Genomic DNA, 22,982 nt, shown 5'->3' with positions numbered 1-22,982 from the left:
GAATGGCTACAGGAAATAATCTGCTGGAATAAGTTTTATGCCCTTTCCAGACTAAAAATCTTACAGATGATCTAGTCACATCCCCTCATGCTGTAAATAAGGGGATGGAGACCCCGCCGCCCTGCTGAGCCTCTCGGTAGAGGCCGTGGCGGCCCTTCCTGGGCCACCTTCCAGGAGCACACGTGCTCATGGACCCAGGGTGCCTTGCGCATGGTGGACAACCTAGAAATATTGAAACGTAATGAATGAAAGACCTGTGAGGGTATCCCGTGGCACAGGAAGCCTCCTTTGGTTTTACTGAGGGGAACCCCGAGACCCTGGGGAGTAGGCCTGGGTCAAGGTCAGGGACTTCCATGCCCAGGCCGAGGCTCTGCCCACCAGACAGTTCCCTTTTCCTTTTGTGGCTTTTGGGGCTCTGATCTTTGCCGGGCCTGGGTCGGCCATGGGCTCATAAGGAACTTTCTAGAAGAAACAAGTTGCCCGCCTCTGCCAGGTTCTGGGAGATCCCCATCTTCCCTAGTAACAAGAGGCGCAAGGTGTACAGATGCAGAGAGTGACCACATGGGTCACCTCAGGCCTGCAGCCCCCAAGCCTTCTCCTCTCTCTGTGTCGCAGCTGGATCACCGTCGCCTCCACCGCGGTCATCATTGTCATCGTCTTTGACCCGCTGGGGGCGAAGATGGCTCCGTATCCCCCTGCGGGCCCCCATCACCTGGATAGTCATGAGTCCAGCCAGTTACTTAATGGCCTCAAGACGGCAGCTACAAGTGTGTGGGAAACGAGAATCAAGTTCCTGTGCTGCTGCATCGGCAAAGACGACCGTACTCGAGTTGCTTTTTCGAGTACGGCAGAGCTTTTCTCAACCTACTTTTCAGTAAGCCGACGGGGTCTGCTCTGGTCTCTTTCTTCTGTTTAAGTAAACACTTCCTTTGGGAAGATGAGTTCTCTGCATTTTGAACCCGTCTCCCTGTTGACATAAAACACCTCCTGAGAGTGAGTCCTCTGTGGGTGCGGCGGGTGGAGGTGTGCCCTGGGGTGAGCGCCCGAGAGCTCCAGGGAGCAGGGCCCCGGGGCCCTGTGCTCACAGACCCCGCGCCCTGGTCGGCGCATCCTTGTGTTGACGCCCATCTGTTACACAGTTAAGATTTTGAAATAGTTCTTAAGGAACTAAGTAGTGGAACCTGTACATTTTGAGAATCATTTGCCAGTCTTTTCCTACATTCTTTGTCCGGCTGGTTCTCAGAAGATGCCAGGTCCCGGCAGTGTCATGCCTCCGAGGTAGTATCAGACCCTGGTTTCTTACAACTTTATGGCATGATAGAAATGATAGATGATTCTCTTTTTAAAGACAGTTGCAATGCAGAAGGGTGTCATGGTTCTAGAGCAGTTTCTTCAGTGATTTGGAAACATTTGTTTTTCTTTCACATCCAATTTCTCTTATAATGATCTCTGATAAACTGCCATTATGTTCAGTACTGCAACCAAGTAAGAGAGAGGAGTTCTCTTGACGTCGTGCACGCCTGCCAGCCTTTTTCTCACCTCTCTGTGGTGTCCAGGCCTGCCCTGTTCACGGCTGGCTCCGTAACCAGCAGCCTCCACATAGGGATGAGAGAAGTGTGTCCCCCTAAATAATTTCAGAGGAGCACTTCAGCCTGGTCTTAAGATTGTTGAAAGAAGGAGGAAGAGAATCTGGCTATTCTTAGAGGACGTCTTAACCTGCATCGTGGGCAGAACCGATGGCTCAAGTGGCCGAGTGACAAGTACCTGGTTTCTTGCGGACTCCCATCTGCTCCGTGTCCCTCGTGAAGGAGAGGGTCAGGTCAGGCTCTGGACACTCACTCTGTTGCTTTCCTAGTTTGAGGGTCTTTCTGAGGCTCGTTCTGCCCAGTGAGTGTAAGTCCAGTCTCATACATCTCTGCCATGGACTCTTTCAACAAAACCTTCTCAGCATCTCGAGCAGTGAGAGTGTAAACCTGGGCCAAAATCAGACGTTACTCCAAAGAGGGCGAATTTACCCATTTACTCACCCACTTTACAGGCGACGTGAAGTAGATGAAAAATAGCTGACTCACTTGACGTGAAATCTGAGAACAGAGATCAGTAAAATATTTATGTTCTCGAGCAGGTTTGTGTGAGGGCAGGATAGTAAGAGACACGAAGCTCACATGCAGGAGTCCTGAAAGGAAAATATTTTTAAAAACACCTTTTCACACGTAACTGTATGTGTATGTGCATGTGTGTGCATGTGAACTGTGTAAAACTGGACCCTCGGGAGCTCGTGGGCCGTTCCCGCTGGGTTTATGATAAGCTGCTGTGGTTTCCCACCCAGGACACGGACCTGGTGCCCAGCGACATTGCAGCAGGGCTCGCTCTTCTCCATCAGCAACAGGACAACATCAGGAACAACCAGGAGCCTGACCAGGTGGTCAGCCATTCCCCAGAGTCCTCCCAGGTAAGCCCATGTCTCTGTTGGGTTGTACAGTTTTGACATTCACACCTACTTGTAAATTAAAAAAAAAAAAAAAGCAACAGTTTCAGGAGCAGTTGATTGGAATCTGATTTGTGGCTTTTGCTAGTTGTGGTTTGTCACCTGTCAGGTGAGGCATCTCCTCATCACCTGGAGTGCAGGTAGCGGGAGCCCATTCCTGGCCCGTTCACCACCCATTGTATTTTTTTTTTTTTCCTGAGATTCTCTTTTAGGAAGTTGGCTGTTGTCTGCATATCGAAAATTCCCTCTGGGGTGGGACCTGGCTCTCCCAGAGTGTGTTTGCTCTCTTCTCTGGGTCTGGGGAACAGATACAGTTCAACTTTGCGTGATGATTGCTTTCCTGCCACAACTTCTGTGCTTCTGAAAGAGAAAATTGCATGTAGATTGTGTGTCTATCTCTGCACCTAGTTCCCAGCAGCCCATTTGTTGCAGTGGCGTCTGCACCTGCGTCCAGCAGGAAGTCACGGGCTTATTTCACCAGGAGTCAGAAAAGTCATTAGGGATTTTTGCTGCTAACTTCTGCATTCTCCTAAAATGAGGGGTTCATCTGTCTGTATTTAAGGACCAGTTTTCCCAGTGGAAGTCCTCCGAGAGGTCTATTCCCTGAAGAAAGAAAGGGAAGAATCAGGAATTTGAGTTCAGGTTTAAGATCATAGTGTGTTCTACTATTTATCAAATAGATAATCCACAAGGACCTACTTTGTAGCACAGGGAACTCAATGTCTTGTAATAACCTATATGGGAAAAGAATCTGAAAAGGAATAGATATAGGTATATGTATAACTGAATCACTTTGCTGTACACCTGAAACTAACACAACATTGTAAACCAACTATACGCCAATATAAAATGAAAATTAAATTTAAAAAAAAAAGGGCTTCCCTGGTGGCGCAGTGGTTGAGAGTCTGCCTGCCAATGCAGGGGACACGGGTTCGGGCCCTGGTCTGGGAAGATCCCACATGCCGCGGAGTGGCTAGGCCCGTGAGCCACAACTACTGAGCCTGCGCGTCTGGAGCCTGTGCTCCGCAATGAGAGGCCGCGACGGTGAGAGGCCTGCGCACCGCGATGAAGAGTGGCCCCCGCTCGCCGCAGCTAGAGAAAGCCCTCTCGCAGAGGCGAAGACCCAACACAGCCAAAAATAAATAAATAAATAAAACCAGGAGACTCGGGGATAATCTGAAGAAACACAGAACTCCTAATCGATAGAGACTCTAAAGGGCTACAATCTAAGCATTTAAAAAAAAAAAAAAAAAAAAGATCATAGTGTGTTGAACTTCTCCTTAATGGGTTCCCCTAAACAAAAAGCTTTTTTTCTTCTTTTACAGGAAGCTGATTTGGATGCAGAATTAGAAAACTGCCATCACTACATGCAGTTTGCAGCAGCTGCCTATGGGTGGCCTCTCTATATTTACAGAAACCCTTTTACAGGGCTGTGCAGGATTGGTGGCGACTGGTAGGTGGGCACCGTCTGAGGCCTCCATCCTCATTCCGCTCCGGATGTTGCTTGCTATGGTGTCCGTACTTTATTTTCTAAAAATAGTCACATTTCCCTGTTTAAAAAAACTTCCTATTTTGAAATAGTTCAAAAACCGCAAGAGCAGTGCTAAGAACGCCCATGTCCTTTATCTAGAATGACCATCTGTGACTCAGTTTGGTCACATGTGCTGTATCGCTCTCTCCGTAAATACGTGTTTTTCCCCCCAGAGCCATTGGAGATACAGTCGCGGGCATCATGCATTAGAGGTAAAGACCTCTAATTACTTCAGCTTGTATTTCTTAAGAACAAGGTCTTTCTTTGCCATAAATTACAGTACAGTTATAAAATTCAGGAAGTTTCTCATTAATCATTAGCTATTCAAATTTTTCCAATTGTTCCAGTAATACCCCTTGTCGCACACTTTCTTCCAGTCAGGAGCGTGGATTGCATTTAGCTGTCAGGTCTCCTTAGTCTCCTCCAGTTTGGAACAGTTCCTCAGTCTTTTTTTTTTTTTTTTTTTTTAATCTTTCACAATATTGACATTTTGAAAAGGACAGTCTGGGTATTTTGTAGGCTGGCCCTCACTTTGCATTTGTCTGGTGACTTCTTCACGATTAGGTTCAAGTTACACATCTTTGGCAGGAACGCTCCATGCGGAGCGTGCATCCTTCTTATTAGTACGTCACATCAGGAGATCCCTGATGCCGGCTTGTCCCATTCCTGGTGATTTCAGGGTCTCTCCCATCCTTGTTGGTTTATTTTTTGAATATGTAGAGCATTAATAAAGAAGTCAGACTGTAGTAAGATGTGTACACAGAAGTGTCATTTAAAGGCCACTGTAGGTTCCCAGACTGAGCTGTGCAGACTGTCAGTGGGCGCCCTCAGGTTTGCTGGGAAACGGGACGGCAGGGTGGGGTCTTCCTCTGTACGTGGCTCTGGTTGGCGCAGTAACGCCTCTGCCCCCGTTTTAGTTGCAGAAGCCGGACAACTGATTATGACTTGGTTGGAGGTGATCAGCTCACCTGTCACTTTGGCTCCATCCTGCAGACGACGGGGCTGCAGTACCGGGATTTCATTCACGTCAGCTTTCACGACAAGGTAGAGTGAGCAGTGCTTCCTAACTTCTTCTGGGTCTTGGAGTCCTTCGAGATTCTGGTGGAAGTTATAAACTATTCCCCCGGAAAAATGTGCGGGGACACATACACAGACACATACTCACCCCAAGTTTAGCGCACTATCTCGGGGTTCACAAACGCCCTTGAAGCCCCCCCGGGTTTAACATAAGATGGGGCAGAAAGTCTTCATAAGAGAGACTATGCTGTGTTTCACCTGAGCCCGTTTTTAGTGAAGAACAATGAGTTGCACTTGGCATTAATCCCACACCGGTGTCCGGGGTTGATCAATCCTGGTCTCTGGGTCTGAGCTCCGTCCTGTTAGTGCAGTGCAGTGGGTCTCACACTTGGGAGGGTCCCAGAATCACAGGGCTGGTTAGTGAAGCTGCAGAAGCCAGTCTGTCTGGCGTCAGGGACCCGTCCTGCATTGCTTCGTGGCTCCCCACGTGGTCCTCACAGGCACCGGAAGCCCAGAACCTGCAGCCAAGCACAGCGGCTCTCACATCTGCTGTCTACTGGGATCTCCTGGGGAGCTTTTACAGCTCAGAAGCCCAGGCCAGACCCCAGATGAATGAAGTCAGAGTCTGTGGCGATGGGACCCCAGCTCAGGAGCCCCCCACGGTTCCAGCACACAGACGATTCAGGGAACCACTGGTGTCCTGTTCTTGAGCCCCCTGGCTCCCAAACGCCTGCATTTTAGACTCACCTGGGAGGTGTAAAAGTCACACCCCATCCCACTGAGATCAGCACGTCCAGGATCTTGTTTTCATGTCCGCAGTGAATCTGGTGTCCTGTTCTTGAGCCCCTGGCTCCCAAACGCCTGCATTTTAGACTCACCTGGGAGGTGTAAAAGTCACACCCCATCCCACTGAGATCAGCACGTCCAGGATCTTGTTTTCATGTCCGCAGTGAATCTGGTGCCCAGCAAAGCGCAGGAGCCCGTGAGCCCTGTGCTGCCCTGTCACTGGGTGGTGGTGACAGAAAGAGCGGGTGGGGTTTAAAGGAGGTGATTTTCCACAGAAGGCTCGTGACTGCTCTGTGGGCTCTTTCAAGGAGCCCCCCACAAGGTCATCAGTAGAAGTCCCTCTCCTGCGGAAACCAGGGCGGTGAAGTCGGCAGTCTGTCCTCTCCTGCTGGCTCCAAATGCACGACCGTTCACCACGCACAGGTGGCCGTCCCCGTGGTGTCACACCAGCCGGAGGACAGCACACCATGCTGTCCTCCTTAAAGATGAGGAAATGGGGTCGAAGAGAACTTCAGATGTTTGCTTGGGGTCCCACGGCAGGAATGGGGCGGAGCAGAGTTCCTGAGGCAGGTCTGCCTAACCCAGACCCTCTCGCTGCTCCGTCCGGGGCTTCCGCAGGTGCGAAGGCAGGAGCCCAGGGTTACTGCTGGACCTGCGGTCGGTTCTGATGCAAGTGGGTGCTTACAGGGCCCAGAGCCTCTCTCCCGCTGCTTGCACTGACGCAGAGTGGAGGCTCTGGTCTTGCCCACCGAGATGGCTCTATCCCCTCTATCCCCTGCCCCCGAGGGTAGAAGGGTCTTGGGTTTAGAGAGCCTCTCGTCACTGGGAATCGGAAGTCACACTGTGTGCTGAGGACGAGCAGAGGTGGGGATCGGTGCACCCCTCCGCGCTGTGCTCGGCAGCGCCGTTTGTCAGCCGCTCTGGGCTGGCCCAGCCGTGTCCGCAGGCACCTGTGCTAATGCTCGTTCCTCTCTCCCAGGTGTACGAGCTCCCCTTCTTAGTGGCTCTGGACCACAGGAAGGAGTCGGTGGTGGTGGCTGTGAGGGGAACCATGTCTCTCCAGGTACGGAGCCTGGCGCGCTGGCCCAGGGGACCGGGGGCGGGCGGTCAGCAGCTCAGACGCCAGGAGACCCAGCTTTCCTGGAACTGAGGGGAAACCTTCGTAAGTGACAGCATCAGACACAGGGAAACACCGGGCGTGGAAAACAGGGAGGCGAGTCCAGGGCTGTCAAATATTCCCTTTGAAAAAGCAGATAAAGCCATTTCCTTTTAACCAAGAAATAATTGGAAACTTAGACGCTGGCAGGGCTGGGCTCCCCTACTCCCGGGCGGGTGCCCGCTTGATTCCCTGGGCCCCCAACCCGGGTGACCCTCCCCTTGACGTTTCTGCACCCAAAGCCAGAAAGAACAGTAGGTTAAGTCATGCAGTCCAAAGTCAGCCCACTCTTAGGTACCCCCCACCCCCCCTCCCCAGTTCCCGTTCGGGGTCTCAGCCGGCCCCACGCGCCTGCCCCCCGCTCCCCCAGTGCCGTGGGAGCCAGCACTGTCCAGCCCCACCCAGCGGTCCCCTCCCATCCTGCTCGGTCTCTGCCCCACGAAGACACCTGGCGACTTTCTTCTCTCCTGTGTTGTGCTTTTTGGTCTCTTCTTGGCTGTTCCTCAGTCTCATTTCCTAGTTCTCTCTTTTCTCCTGACCCAGGAAATGAAACGAGACTCCACCCTCTTCTGCTTTCCACCACCCCCACCCCCCCCCCCCACCTTGCGCGGGCAGCCTTGCCCCTGCCTCGCCTGGAGCCATCTGGGTCTGCTCGGGCCCCGCTCCCGGGTCTGCTCTCCCGTCAGGGCACCGCCCGCCCCAGTAACCATGCGGTGCCCCCTTGCCCCCCAAGAAGCCGCAGAGCTGAAGTTGTCTCCGGCTCTCTCCTCGCTTCCTGCCCAGTCTGTCGCGCGTGGTCCTGCCCGGCCCCTCTCTGGCCCGTCTCCTCCAGTCCCAGCACCGCAGCCCTGGTTCTGGTCCCAGGCCTCTCTTTCCTGGGCCGGCGACAGGTTCCCTACCTCGGTCCCTGTCTCTCGTCTCGCATCTTCTCAGTCTGTCCTTTGTACCATCCAGAGGACTCTTTCTAGAACACGGTCAGACCTGCCACTGCTCGCAAACCTCCGGCAGTTCCCACTGTGTTTTATACACGGTTCCTGGTTCTTGTTGAGGCTCTGTCGGCGCTGGGGGGCACAGTTCCCAGCCCTGGCAGCGCCAGAGCCACTTCGGGGCCCCTCCCCCCGCAGGTGGGCCTCCCCGGGTCCCGGGGACACACCAGCCTCCCAGGCTCTGCCCGCGGCCCCTCGATGCATCCAGAGTTGAGTGCCCGTGAGCCCAGCCCACCGCCCGCTTCCCGTGCTCAGGTGCCCCTGCCCTGGGTCCTGCTGCTCCCCTGGGTGGGGATGCCGGCCTCTGTTCTCTCCTCTGCTTCCTGAAAACCAGCTTTTCCGTGAGGCTCTGGCTCAGGCCACCTCCTCCAGGAAGCCCCCCGTGCCCTGCAGCGCTCACCCCTCCTCTGCTCTGTGTGACGTGTCTCTTACCCTCCCTTAGGTTTCAGCCAGCCGTTGACTGGGCCCCTGGAGGACGGGAACCATGCTTTGCTCAACACCCTGGCCCAGGGCTCTGTGCTTCGTGGGTGCTTAGATGCTGTGTGCAGGGAGTGGGGGCAGAGGGTGCGTCTTAGATGTGTCCCCTCCCCAGTCCTCATGTCTGATTGCGCCGTGGGTCCCTCAGGAGCTTCCTGGCCACCTGGCATCTCCCCCGAGTTCAGGCACCTGGGGTCCAATTCTCAACAGCCTGAGCCGGGGGACTGTCCCACGCAGCCACCCTCAGCTAGCCCAGCCCAGCTGACGGCCTCTTCCCACGCACTGTTTCCAGGACATCCTTACGGACCTGTCAGCAGAGAGCGAGCCGCTCGACCTCGAGTGTGAGGTGCAGGACTGCTGGGCACACAAGGTAGGAGCCGAGGCCGTGTGCTCTGGAATGTTCTGTCAAGGGGAACCTCGAAGGCGCTGGAGTATTTTCAGCTCGGGGTCTCCCGCGTTAACGCTGTTGTGAGCCAGGTGCTGTCCAGCACGACTTCTCACCACAGCCCTGAGAGGTTACTTTTGTTTTTAAGAGAAAGAAGCAGGTTCATAGCGATTGCGTCACTTGCCAGTAGCTACACGGTTACTGGAACAAGTGTCAGAGTCGGCATTTGAATGCTTTTCTTCCCGTGTAATTAAAGTAGTACTTCCTCATGGTGCAAAAAAGCTTTAGTGCAACACAGTGCAGGCAGACCCTCCCTGAGATGCAGACGCTCAGCGCTTTTCTGCATGTCGTTGCATTCTCTGCATATGTTACAACACCGAGTTCCTGTTTCACTGTTACTGTGCTGGCAGGGGGCCCGGGGTGCATAAGCTCCTCCGGAAGGGATGACGAGAGGAGCACGGCCTGCTCAGAGCAGAGTTATTTCCCTCCGCCAGCCTCCGGGAACCACCGTTTTACTGTCTGTGAATTTGCTTATTTTACGTTCCTCATATAAGTGGAATTATACAGTATTTGTCCTTTCATTACTGGCTTATTTCACTGAGCACATGTCCTCAGGCTTCATCCGTGTTGCAGCGTGTGTCAACTTCCTTTGGCTGCTGTAAAATTGCCATGAGCATGGGTGTGCAGGTAACTGCTGGAGTCCCTGCTTTCAGTTCTGGGGGGAATATACCCAGACATGGGATTGCTGGGTCTTTTGTTATTTCTCTGTTTAACTTTTTGAGGAACCAGCAAACTGTTTTCCAACACAGCTGCACCATTTTACGTTCCCACCAGCAAAGAACGCGGGTTTCCATTTCTTTGCATCCTCATCACTTTTCTTTCTTTTTTTTTTTGAATATAGCCATTCTAGTGGCTGTGAAGTGGGAATCTCACTGTGGTTTTGATTTGCATTTTCCTGATGACTAACGAGGTTGTAGAGCTGAGCGTTTTAACACTTGAGGGAAAGTCTGGGATGATTCCTTCCCTAAAGGTTACAGCGGCTGCTTCTGGGGAGAAGAATGTCGGGGGTGGAGGGCAGTGGCCTTCCACTGTTTTTATACACTTCGTGTGGTTTTTAACCAAAACATGTATTACTTCTGTAGTAATAGTTTTTTAAATAGAATGCTTAATTTTTATAAAAGCACGTGTTATTGCCAGAGTGCGGTGCTGGTAATTGAACCCCAGTGTCCTGTCTGGACAACTTTTTTTCCTTCCAGGTTTTTTTGTTACTGTTGTTTTTTGGGGGTTTTTTTTTTCTGTGCCTGGACACTTCAGGGAAGAGCCAGAGTGGAAGCTTTTGGCTTTTGTTCTGCCGCCAGTTAAGAGCTTGACAGTCCTGGGAATGTGAACTTTTTTCCTTTATCCCTTAGCTGTCTTTTCATACTTCAGTTCACTGACAAGTCCAGTTTAACTATTACTGGGTGTGCATGAAGAAAAACAAATAAGAAATTTAAAACTTATTATAGAGACGCATCAACTAGCCAAGCACAGAATACCCTCAGAGCCCTGTGGGCCCGGCTGTGGCTCTGGTCTTAGAAGAATTTGGGCCGCAGACCGAGGCTCTGTGCCTCCACAAGCTGCGACCCTGCAGGCCTGGCCGGCTCTCAGCGGAGGCCTCCTCCAGCACCGTTTCATTCAGTGACAGCTCTTGCCCTCCCGCCGGGAAGACAGCTGCTCAGGGCCTAAGGGCACGAACTGTTCTCTGCTCTTGGCCTTGGTACCGAGTTTTGGCTCTGATGCTGTCCGCGATGGTTGGAGTTCAAAGCTGTGCAGCTGAAAACGGTCTTGGCATTTCACCTGTAACACTTGTGCCAGGGAGACTCACAACCGGCCGAGTTGTGGTCCAAATGCCGAGTGGCTCTGGCTGTCCAGAACCAGATACGCGGTAGGTGCCTGATAAATGTTGGCGGAAGTCGACAGCATCGCGTGGTAGGAGGGGGAGGAAAGGGAGATCTGGCGGTTTGTCCAGAAGTGCCATCAGACTGTGCACCGCATGTTAACCCTTCAGACCTCCTGGTTTCTCATACACGAGGCCAGGTTCCGCATTCTGCTCACAGGGTTATAGGGCTATTGAATCAGGAATTTGCAGCAGCTTTAGAGAGGAGCAAAACAGTCTCCCATCTTGTGTGGAATTTCTCCCATTTCATCCTGTTGGAGGTTAGGCTGCGGGGGTCGGTGGCCAGGCCTGTCCTGTGTTGTCATGCAGGAAGCACTCTGAAAATGTTTTTGGTTGACAGGGTTGTCTCTCCTCGATGGGAACTACTTAATTTTCAAGAAGTCTGTTTCGTGAGATAGCTGTATTTGTTAGGAAGTTTTACATTCTGTTTTTTGAAATTAAACCAAAGCCTGGCCTCCCTAGGACTCACTTCCGATGGTTTTAGTTCTGCTTTTGCAGGAACAGTGGCTACTTAGTCACTGTCACTGATTCAGAACTTTACATTTTAACATACTTGTAAAAGATCAGCCATTTATAATCTAAATGTGACGGACCATGGGGACTTGGCTAAAGTAAATTGTGGGACGTCCATGCAGCAAAATACTCTGTAGCTACAGAAGAAGCCTTAGAAATATCCATTGACATGGAAGGATGTTCCTGACGTCACCTATTGGCTCATGGAAATATTTTTTGAGCCCCTGCTTCGTGCCAAGCTCTGTGCCAGGTGCCAGGAACACAGCAGTGAGCGGTAGATGTGCTCGCTGATCCCAGGATGGCTTCCCTGACTGGGGGGACAGAGTCGCCACTAGGAGACCCCGTGTAGGCCTGGCCTGTCTGACAGTCACCAGCTGCCTCTGTGTCTGCACTTTCAGGGGATTTCTCAAGCTGCCAGATACGTTTACCGACGACTCATCAACGACGGGATTTTGAGCCAGGCGTTCAGCATTGCACCTGTGAGATTTTAACTCTTCTTTTCTTTCGTTTTCTCTGCCATTAGCTATTTGTTTTCTTAACCTTTACTCATTCTGCATTTGCCCCCTAGGAATACCGGCTGGTCATCGTGGGGCACAGCCTGGGGGCAGGCGCCGCGGCCCTGTTGACCATCATGCTCAGAAACCCATACCCACAAGTCAGGTGTTACGCCTTTTCCCCGCCCAGGGGGCTGCTGAGGTACTTCTTTGTTTTCTTTCCTGTAAGGAGGTGCTACTCACAAGTTATATGGTCAAAACTGGTCTCTTATCTGCAAGTTAGTTAACAATTTCTCATCCTCAGGAGAAGTTTGTTTCAAAGCCCTGTTTGGTTGAAAAAAGACTGGATAGCTTTTCATAGGTCTCTCTAACCATAGCTTTGATTTTATTTTATTTTTTTAAACTGAGGTATAATTATATTAGTTTCACATGTACAACATAACGATTCGATATTTGTATATGCTGTGAAATGATCACAGTAAGTCTAGTTAACAGATAGTTACAGAATCATTTTTCCTTGTGAGGAGAACTTTTTTTTTTAAATGAAAGCGTCTTCATTTATTTATTTATTTATTTATTTTTGGCTGTGTTGGGTCTTCGTTTCTGTGCGAGGGCTTTCTCTAGTTGCGGCGAGCGGGGGCCACTTGTCATCACGGTGTGCGGGCCTCTCACCATCGCGGCCTCTCTTGTTGCGGAGCACAGGCTCCAGACGCGCAGGCTCAGTAGCTGTGGCACACGGGCTTAGTTGCTCCGCGGCATGTGGGATCTTCCCAGACCAGGGCTCGAACCCATGTCCCCTGCACTGGCAGGCAGACTCTCAACCACTGCGCCACCAGGGAAGCCCAGGTGAACTTTTAAGATTTACTTTCTTAGCAGCTTTCACATACGCAGCACAGCATTATTAACTGCAGTCGCCATGCTGTACATTACATCCCAATAACTTATTTATTTTATAACTGGAAGCTTGTACCTTTCGACTCCTTTCACCCATTTCACTGCCTCCCCTCCCACCCCACCCCCTCTGGCAGCCCCCAGTCTGTTCTCTGTATCTGTGAGCTTGGTTTGTTTTTTCAGTTTTCACATGTAAGTGAGATCACGTGGTATTTGCCTTTCTGTTCTCTCACTTAGCGTCATGCGCTTAAGGTCCGTCCAGGCTGTTGTCCCTCCACAAACGGCAAGATTTCGTTACCTCTTATGGCTGAATAATATTCCATTACACACACACACACACACACACACACACGTCTTTATCCATTCATCCGTTAGTGGACACTTAGGTTTTTTCCATGTCTTGGCTATTGTAAATAATGCTGCAGTGAACATGGGGGTGCAGGTATCTTTCAAGTCAGTGTCTTCGTTTTCTTTGGATAAACACCTAGAAGTGGAATTGCTGGATCATATGGTAGTTCTATTTTTAATTTTTTGAGGAACCTCCATACTGTTTTTTTGTAGTGGCTGCACCAGTTCACATCCCCACCAACAATGCACAAGCATTCCCTTTCCTCCACATCTGGCCAGTGCTTGTTATTTCATGTTTATCTTTTTTGGATAATAGCCATTCTGACAGGTGCGAGGTGCCATCTCGAGCTTTGCATTTTCATTTGATTTGCATTTCCCTGATGATTAGTGATGTTGAGCATCTTTTCACGTACCTGTTGGCCATCTGTATGTCTTCTTTGGAAAAATGTCTATTTAGATCGTCTGCCCTTTTCTTTTGGACACGCGGCATGTGGGATCCTAGTTCCTGGACCAGGGATTGAACCCTGCAGGGGTCACGCCCCCTGCAGTGGAAGCTCGGTGTTTCAACCACTGGACCGCCAGGGAAGTCCCCGTCTGCCCATTTTTTAATCAGATTGTCTTATTGCTATTGAGTTGTATGAATTCTTTACATATTTTGGTTCTAACCTCTTATCAGGTATATGATTTGCAAATACCTTCTTCCATTCAGTAAGTTGCCTTTTCATTTTGTCAGTGGTTTCCTTTGCTGTGCAAAAGCTTTTTAGTTGGATGTAGTCCCATTTAATTAGACTTTTGTTGCCTTTGTTCTTGGTGTCAAATCCAAAAAATCATCACCAAGACCAATGTCAAGGAGCTTACTGCCTATGTCTTCTTCTAGGGGTATTCTGATTTCAGGTCTTATATTCAAGTCTTTAACCCATTTTGAATTAACTTTTGTGTATGGTGAGATAGTGGTCCAGTTTTCCCAACATCATTTATTGAAGAGACTGTCTTCTCCCCACTGTGTATTCTCAGCTCCCTTCTTAATTAATTCACTGTAAGTGCATGGGCTTATTTCTGGGCTCCCTGTTCTGTTCCATTGATCTGTGTGTCTGTATTTATACTGGTCATCATACTGTTCTGATTACTCTAGCTTTGCATTATATTATGAAATCAAGGATCACGATATCTCCAGCTTTGTTTTTCTTTCTCAAGATTGCTTAGGGCTATTTGGGGTCTTTTGTGCTTCCATATGAATTTTAGTGTTGTTTGTTCTATTTCTGTGAAAAATGCCATTGGAATTTTGATTAGGATTACATTGAATCTGTAGATTTCTTTGGGTAATATGGACATTTTAGTAATAATTCTTTTAATTCATGAGCACAGAATACCTTTCCATTTATTTGTGCCTTCTTCAGTTTCTTTCTTCAGTGGCTTCTAGTTTTCACTGTGCAGGTCTTTCACCTCCTTGGTTAAATTTATTCCTAGGTACTTTATTCTTTTTTTTTTTTCAGTATTTATTTGTTTGCATCGGGTCTGAGTTGTGGCACACGGCATCTTCGTTGTGACGCATGGGCTTCTCTCTAGTTGTGGTGCATGGGCTCTAGAGCGCATGGGCTCAGTAGTTGCAGTGCGGGCTTAGTTGCCCCGCGGCATGTGGGATCTTAGTTCCCCGACCAGGGATCAACTCGCGTCCCCTGCACTGGAAAGCGGATTATTAACCACCGGACCACCAAGTCAGTCCTATTCTTTTTGATGTAATTATAAATGGGATTGTTTTCTTAATTTCTCTTTCTGATAGTTCATTATTAGTATATAGAAATGCAAGTTTCTGTATATTAATTTTGTATCCTGCAACTTTACTGAATTTGGTTACTAATTCATTTTTTGAGTTTGAAAATTACATTTTTCTTTTCTGATTCAACATACTTAATCCTGTATAATCTTTGGCCTGATGATAGAAGAAATCTGTACGACCATTAAAAATAAATAAATAAAAAATGAAAGGGGTAAAAATTAAATTTGTATCCATCATAGAATTTTTGAAAAATATAAATAAGTAGAGAGATCAAGATCTACCCAGAAATCATCATTGTAACTATTTAGGTTTGCTTTCTTCCAGCTTTTTGTGTGTGTGTGTGTGTGTGTGTGGATATGTGTTTTTCTAATACTCTATATACATTATATCCTTAACTATTCTTTGAGAACATGTTTTTAAATTAACTACTTAGTTTTCTATCATCTGGTTACACCACTTTTATTTATTCCCATACTGATATTTACATTCTTTTCATTTTTTCATTATTATAAATCTATCAATATCTTTATATACATAAATGTTTGTGTACCTTTAAAATTTTTAAAAGCTCTTTTAATATTAAAACACATATTTATACATATAATAAGACAGGAAAGTGACTTTTTAAAATAACTGATTGTTTTTATTCAGTGAAACAAAGATAAAACATGTTTTTGAGAATAATAAGCAAACATCCATACAACTTGGATGCATTTTGCTGTGTGAAAGAAACCTGATACAAGAGACCTTACTGTGTGATTTCACTTAATATGACATTTAAAAAAAAATTTTTTTTAATGAATTTATTTATTTTTGGCTGCATTGGGTCTTCGTTGCTGTGTGCGGGCTTTCTCTAGTTGTGGTGTACGGGCTTCTCATTGCAGTGGCTTCTCTTGTTGCGGAGCATGGCCTCTAGGTGCGCGGGCTCAGTAGTTGTGGCTCGCCGGCTCTAGAGCGCAGGCTCAGTAGTTGTGGCGCACGGGCTTAGTTGCTCTGTGGTATGTGGGATCTTCCCGGACCAGGGCTTGAACCTGTGTCCTCTGCATTGGCAGGCGGATTCTTAACCACTGCACCACCAGGGAAGTCCCTATATGACATTTTAGAAAAGACAAAACTGTAACAACAGAAAGCAGATCAGTGGTTGCCTGGGGTTGGGGGTGGGATATTGCAGAAGGACACAGGGAGCCCGGGGGTGATGGAAATGCTCTACGTCTTGATTGAGGTGGTTGCTAAACAATTATATACATTTGTCAAGAGTCATCAAATTGTACACTTACAATGGGTGTGATTTTACTGTTGTAAATTACACCTCAATAAAGCTGATTTAAAAATAGTCACATACCTCTGCACCCACCCAAGTGGAGAAATGAACGTTGCCAGTGCCTTAGAGAGTCCCTGTGTGTCCTCTCCTTTCCTGTTCACAGGGAATCACTGTCCTGATCTTTGTGAAAATTCTTCCCTTCCTTTTTTTTTTTTTTTAATTAAAAAAAAATTGTTTTTTAATTTTTGGCCGCACCATGCGGCCTGCAGGATCTTAGTTCCCCGACCAGGGATCGAGCCCATGCCCCCTGCAGTGGAAGCTTGGAGTGTTAACCACTGGACCGCCAGGGAAGTCCCTTCCCTTGCTTTAAAAACTAGTTTTACCACCTGTTTACATGTCTCTACATAGTTTGGATTTGCATGATTTTGAAATTTAGAGGAAGGGAATTATACTTGTTTTGTTTTTTTTTTTTTTCCCCACGTTGTTTGATGTCTGAAATGTTATTGTGTAAATTCTCACTATGTTTCATCACATATCACAAATTATCTGCTCTGCTGGTGACGGACATCGGGCTGTCACAGACGTGCTGGGTCATGGAGTGTGCACGTGCTCGCGCTTCACGTGTTGTGGCTGCGCCCATTCACACCTCACCGGCAGCGTGCACACCTCTAACACTTAATAGTGTCCAACTTGAACATTTTTGCCAATCTGATGGGTGCGCAGTGATGTTTCATTGTTTAATTTGCATTTCCATGATAAAGTTGAGTCTCTTCATATTTTTATTGAGTTTCCACTCATGAAGTTCCTTTTGCCCATTCTCCTATTGTATTTTCTATTTTTTTTCTCGCTGGTTTGTATATATATTCAGTACATCAGTTCTTTGTTGGTTCTAAGTATGTGTTGTAAATATACTTACTCCTTGATGTGTCTTTTTACTTTGAGTCAAGTCTTTATCAGTTCTTAATTTTAACATTGACTAATTTGTCATTATCTTTGGCTGCGTTGGGTCTTCGTTGCCACGCGCAGGCTTTCTCTAGTTGCAGTGAGCGGGGGCTACTCTTCATTGCGGTGCGTGGGCTTCTCACTGCAGTGGCTTCTCGTTGTGGAGCACAGGCTTCAGTAGTTGTGGCACGTGGGCTCAGTAGTTGTGGCGCACAGGCTTAGTTGCTCTGTGGCATGTGGGATCTTCCCAGACCAGGATCGAACCCGTGTCCCCTGCATTGGCAGGTGGATTCTTAACCACTGCACTACCAGGGAAGTCCCAGATCTTCGTTTTAATAAATCTTTCTCTGTCCCAAGGACGTGGAGCTAGTCTCCTATCGTATCTTTTAAAAGCCTTTTAGTCTGACCTTTCACCTTTACCTAGGTCTTTAATCTATGTTTAATTCGGGGTTTTTTTGTGTACAGCATGAGGTAGAGATTCAGTTTCATCTTCCCGCTCACACCTTGAGTGCTTTATCCTAGCACTGTTTATTAAAAGCCCATCCTTCCCCTACTGCTGACCTGCAGTACCACTCCTGCCCTGTGGGAGGCATCCATGCTCACTCTTCCCCTGGCTTCGTCTGATTGTGCTGATGCCGCACTGGGTTAAGTACCTTAGTTGCCTACCCAGTGCTGACATCTAGTAATGTAAATCCCCATGCCGTTTACTTTTTCAAGAGAATCTGGCCAGTGAGTTGCTCTACCTGGAATCTCTTATTTCTCTTCCCCTTTAGAGGGTGGAGAATAGAGTGGAGTTCTGTGAACACTGACCTCTTCCTGACTTGGTACAGTTACTTGCTTTCTCTTGGAAGCCTTCTGTGGGCAATGTAATCACCTTTTTTTTTATTTCAGCAAATCTCTTTGTGAATACTCTAAGACCTTCATCGTGTCACTTGTTCTGGGCAAGGATGTGATTCCCAGGTGAGTCTGCTGGCTGCCCCGTCTGGGCTTGGGCTGGTGGGAAAGGCGAGTACTGAGCCTCAGTCTGGTCTTTTGCTCAACAGGTTAAGTGTGACCAACTTGGAAGATTTGAAGAGGAGAATCTTGCGAGTGATTGCTCACTGCAACAAGCCCAAGGTAACTCGGGGGGCCCCGAAAGAGGGCCTGCAGGGGTTAGGGCCTCCCCACCAGGCTGTTTGTGGCTCGAGAGGACGTTTCTAAATTCAGAGCCTCATAGCGCAGGGCACTGATGCTGCTAGAAGCTCTTCCACCCCCGGCACAGACTGCTGGCTGCTGTCCTGCAGAGGACGCCTGAGAAGCAAACGGCTAAACCGAGCGCAGGGAAGCTGCAACTAGAACGTACTATACTAGAGCCATCCCTGTTTGGTTGAGTGCTTTGTTTTTGTCATACTTCTTAGTCCTGTCGTGACTAACAGCGTTCTGATGGTTTTGGTCACAAGGCTGCCCAGACACAGAGTTTAGGAGGCGCTGGTGTTGCTGGGCTGTGGAACATTACAGTCGTTACAAATATAAATGCATTTGTATTTACCGGTAGAGAAAAACATCCATGATGTTTTGAAGAGTTTTTTTAAAAATGGCAGGATTAAAAATGCTTCTTAGAATATAATCCAAGGCGGGGTAGGTGACGAGGTATATATAGCTTTCACCAAAAAAATACACCAAAATGTGGTTTTATTTAGATAATGGGATTAGAGATGATTTTTCACTTAACATCTTTGTTTTGACATTTTTTGTTTTTGTTGCTAATTAGAAAAAAATTTTTAATTTAAAAATAGACTTCCTCCTTATCAGCTAACACTCCCCCCAAATTAAAAAAAAAAAAAATTTCGTATCTAATGTCTTTAAGGGTAAAGGGTGAAACTGGTTTACAGAGTTGCCTAAAAAGAATTAAGGGTAATTTTTCCTCAAAATCTGCCTGAATTTGGTTTTTAAATATTGCTTCAAGTACGATGGCGTCACTGCCCCCAGAGAAACCTGAGTTTGGGCCCCTGACCTCCACACTCCTAAGATCCACGTTGAAAAACAAAGCAGCCAGGCTTCTGTGCTGTGGGGTTGCCACCACCAGCTCACGGGTCCCAGGAGGTCTCCGGGGACCGTGAAAGCCTCCCGGAGTCACACGCGCGCCGCCTTCTCGGTCTCGCCCTCAGTACAAGATCCTGCTGCGCGGGTGCTGGTACGAGGTCTTTGGAGGGCACCCCGAGGACCTGCCGACGGAGCTGGATGGGGGCGACCTGACGCAGCCTCTCCTCGGGGAGCGGAGCCTGCTGGCGCACGGGTCCCCGGCCTACAGCTTCTCCAGCGACTCTCCGCTCGAGTCCCCCAGCAAGTACCCCCCTCTCTACCCCCCCGGCAGGATCATCCACCTGGAGGAAGTGGGCACTTCAGGGAGGTGAGTGCGGCGGGCCTGACGTGGTCAGTCACCCACCAGCGGTGAAGGGAGACTCACGGGGGTGAGACTTGAAGAGATGCTCGGCTTTTCCTCTTTCAGGTTTTCCTGCTATCCTGCTGCTCGGTATAGCGTGAAGTGGTCACATGAGTCGGAATTCAGCAAAATACTCATCAGCCCAAAGATGCTAACAGACCACATGCCAGACATCCTGATGAGAGCCCTGGACAGCGTGGTGTCCGACAGAGCCGCCTGTGTTTCCTGTCCGACCCAGGGAGGCTCCAGTGTGGACGTGGCGTAACCAGGGCAACTGGGAGCTGCTCGGGCCGTGGACACCGCTCTTGTTCCGACAGTGACTTAACATCTGAGTGATTCCCACGATGGCCGTACCTGGATGTCCATCGATCGGATTTCAGTGGTCTCCTAAATGACTGAGTAATTTGAGAAATACCTCTGACCACAATATTCACACAATCAGGAGCCAGCAGAGCACTGAGGTGACGGCCCCCCCGAGACTGAGCGGGCGTGACGCCCTTTCCTGTAGGCCCACTGATTCCCGGGAGTCCCACAGCCAGGTTTAAGGCCCTAACGGATCTGTAGGCACCCGCCCCTCAGGCCACCTTTTCAGTGACAGGGTCCTGCCTTACGAGTTGGCACACAGGTGTGCAGTGTATTCTGCAAACCGGACTTTCCTGCCTGCACAAACTCAGTGTCAGTTGCGAGGGTGCAGACTGGGGTTCTGTCCTGGGTGGCACCAAGCGAGGGTCAGCCCTGGGCTCCGACTGGGGATCAGACGAAACCAGGTCGGGGAAGCGAGCAGACTGCTCGCCTGCCCTCCGAGTGCCCCGCTGCCTGGTCACACTGCTTGTTGCACCAGCCTCAGGGGGCTGGCCCGGTTCTCGGGGGGTATTCGCGGAGGTCGGCCAGTGGATGCAGAGCGAGTTAAAAAAAAAAAAAAAAAGCACTTACATTATCATGAGTGCCTGCACAGCCATGAACTCTTCCAGCGGGTGTTTCTGGGCAGGTCTATTTTACTGGGTAGTTTTACAACAGTCCTGTTTTAAACATCTTTTTTCTGTCCACTGTAAACAACAAAATGGAGTCTTAAGTTTTCCTGGAGCTCTGGCTAAAGACCGAAGGTTGCCCAGGCGTCTGACTGCACTCCACCCCCGATCCAAACCCTGTAAAATGACAGTGATGGGATTCCTTTAGAAAGCATAAACCCACAAGGACGGGGGGAAGAAGAGACAGGAACAGGGAGATGGCCAGAGGTAAGCGGACTCCTGGGTGAACTGGGGAAGGAAAGACAAGAATAAATCCGGTCTACAAACCAGATGCCCAGGCACCTCGGACCTGGGCGTGAAGCAGACAGCGGGGGACCGGCCAGAGTGACGGCTGGAAGCAATCTGGCTCCTTGCTTGCTTCAGGGTAGAGGGGGCGCTGGGCACCAGCGCAGTAGAACAACTCCTCCCACTTGGCTCCCAGAACCTTCAAGAAGATGCTCCAAGGAAATCAGACTTATAGGGATACCTGCCCCCTCAGGGCCTAGTAGCTGTCACAGCCATACCACCTCAGCTTTTGAAAACCTGCAAAGGTCTCTGACTGAAATGCCGCGGTAACATCCAACTGCTACAAGTTTCGTTTCTAAACATAATTCCTGTACGTTCCTAGCAGCAGAAAGGAAAGCGATCTCCAGCACGTTGACCCACACCGCCCTGGCGTGACCCACCTACGTGGCTCAGTGTCTGGTCTGCTTTTTAGTTTTCAGTGTTCAAGCACGAGCCAGGGATTGCCAGACACTTGGGGAACAAAGGACCAAAAGAAACAGACACGGGAGAAGCTTCAAACCCTCCCAGCTACATACAGCTTGGGAACAGAAAGAGTGCTGCAACCACAAAACTGATCCACAAGGCTGAAAAATAGTATTTAGGGAAAAAAGAACTCCTGGACATGAAAAGTATAAAAAACGAAATCAAAAGCAGCTGGGAAAGGGATACCTGAATAATGGGAGACAAGCTTCCAGACAGAACAAGCCCACCAAGCACAGGGTACGGGAGACAAAGATCCACCCAGGACATGAAGACACAGGGCAGACCCCACAAGACGTGGAGATAAACGTACCGCCCCCTGCAGTGCAAACGGCCAAGACGACGGGAGAGCTGCCTTCAAGAAGCCAAACAAGTTATTTCCAGCCTGGAATTACAGACCCAGCCAAAAAGTGTCAGGTTAGAATGAAGTTATTTTCAAAGATACAAGTGCTCAAAAACATAGATCACCAACATACTCCTCAGGAAGCTCTTGGAGAATCTGTCCATCAAGGTGAGAAAGTAAATTAGAAAACAAGGAGTTAAGATTAGAAAATAAAAGATCAACACGTAAGAGAAGTCGGTGGTCAGAGGGCTCTGTGCCTTTAGGGAAATGAAAACTGATGAAACACATGATACGTCCGAATGTCCTGAGATTTAGACAACAGATGGAAAAGTCACAGTTAAGTTAATCAAGTACACAGAAAACAACCTAGTACTCCAAAAGAAACCAAAGTTGTGCAGGAAAGGCAGATCCTGTTACTACGTGGCTCAGCCCTGAGCGTTTACGTGGCAGCGGTAATGCAGACGCTGAGTATCAGCGCCAACCCGAACAACTGTACTGAAGGGGTGGGAAAGGTGTGTTGAGGCTGGGGTTACGGCTGGTTAAGAGCTACTGCATGCCCACCGGGGAGGGGACGTCGTCGGTGGTGGCTGGAACTGAAAATCCAACGGAGCACACAGCTCAGCCTGAGCCCCGGGGAGGGGAGGGGCTGACAGCTCAATCAGTCACCAATGGCCAGTGACTGAATTGAAGCCTCCAGAAAATTCGAAGGGACCTGGTTTGGAGAGCTTCCGGGTTGGTGAACACGTGGAGATGTGGGGAGAGCCGTGCACCCAGGGAAGCGCCCAGACCTTCCTCCATACCTTGCCCTCTACATCTCTTCCGTCTGGCTGTTCCTGAGTAACATCCTTTTATGATAAACCAGTGATCTGGTAAGTAAAAGAGACAAAAGCAAGCATATGCTTAGGCATGTGAAGACAAGTATGAAGAATTACCTAAGAAAACTCAAAATAGGTGCCTCTGGGGAGGGTGCGAAGGGGGAAGACTGCTGTTTTTGTGGCAAACCTTTAGATTTGGTCTTTAAACTGCATTATTTATCTTTGGTTAAAAAAAAAAATAACTCTTCCAAGCAATAAAAAAGAAAATTTTTAAAACTGCTTCTAACATGAACTGTTAATAGTATAAGTTTAGGCTCCAGAAAGGATCTTAAAGTCATATCGTCAGTCTCCACCTTACAAGGCTGCCAGCTCGGGTTCCAACATCTGCATCTTCGGCCCAGAGCTCTGGCCCGAGATGCTGACACACGTCCCTGCGTGGACATCACATGAGTCTCGCCAACATTCGCCAGGTCTCAAACCGAACGTCACTCAACTCCCCCTCTGTTTGCTGGCTCCTCCATCTTCTCCCCGTAGAGGGACCGCTCCCTGTCCCCCCCACCACGAAAACATGCGTTGGAAATGAACATCCAACGACCCAGGGTTTTACAGGGAGGCAAACAAACGCATACCCCAGCAGGTGGT

At 49.0% G+C, this 22,982-nt stretch overlaps 1 protein-coding gene across 2 annotated transcripts in view; it reads left to right on the top strand.

The window, feature by feature from the left end:
- The window catches only part of DAGLB (diacylglycerol lipase beta), a 31,829-nt gene extending 9,213 nt beyond the window's left edge, over positions 1-22,616 (top strand). The window contains exons 4-15 of one of the 2 annotated variants that reach the window (XM_059896243.1): positions 616-874; positions 2,330-2,452; positions 3,814-3,941; positions 4,937-5,063; positions 6,802-6,885; positions 8,734-8,811; positions 11,674-11,754; positions 11,844-11,971; positions 17,880-17,948; positions 18,032-18,104; positions 19,136-19,377; positions 19,477-22,616. In XM_059896243.1, the coding sequence (XP_059752226.1) occupies positions 616-874; positions 2,330-2,452; positions 3,814-3,941; positions 4,937-5,063; positions 6,802-6,885; positions 8,734-8,811; positions 11,674-11,754; positions 11,844-11,971; positions 17,880-17,948; positions 18,032-18,104; positions 19,136-19,377; positions 19,477-19,675 (1,591 nt within the window). In that variant the 3' untranslated portion in view covers positions 19,676-22,616. The remainder of the gene's footprint in view (positions 1-615; positions 875-2,329; positions 2,453-3,813; positions 3,942-4,936; positions 5,064-6,801; positions 6,886-8,733; positions 8,812-11,673; positions 11,755-11,843; positions 11,972-17,879; positions 17,949-18,031; positions 18,105-19,135; positions 19,378-19,476) is intronic. The other variant, XM_059896244.1, reaches the window with a different exon arrangement.
- The last annotated feature ends 366 nt before the right edge of the window (positions 22,617-22,982 follow it).

This window comes from Balaenoptera ricei, chromosome 15 (assembly GCF_028023285.1).
Source record: "Balaenoptera ricei isolate mBalRic1 chromosome 15, mBalRic1.hap2, whole genome shotgun sequence".
Classification (NCBI taxonomy): domain Eukaryota; kingdom Metazoa; phylum Chordata; class Mammalia; order Artiodactyla; family Balaenopteridae; genus Balaenoptera; species Balaenoptera ricei.
This window is presented reverse-complemented; position numbering and strand designations above follow the sequence as displayed.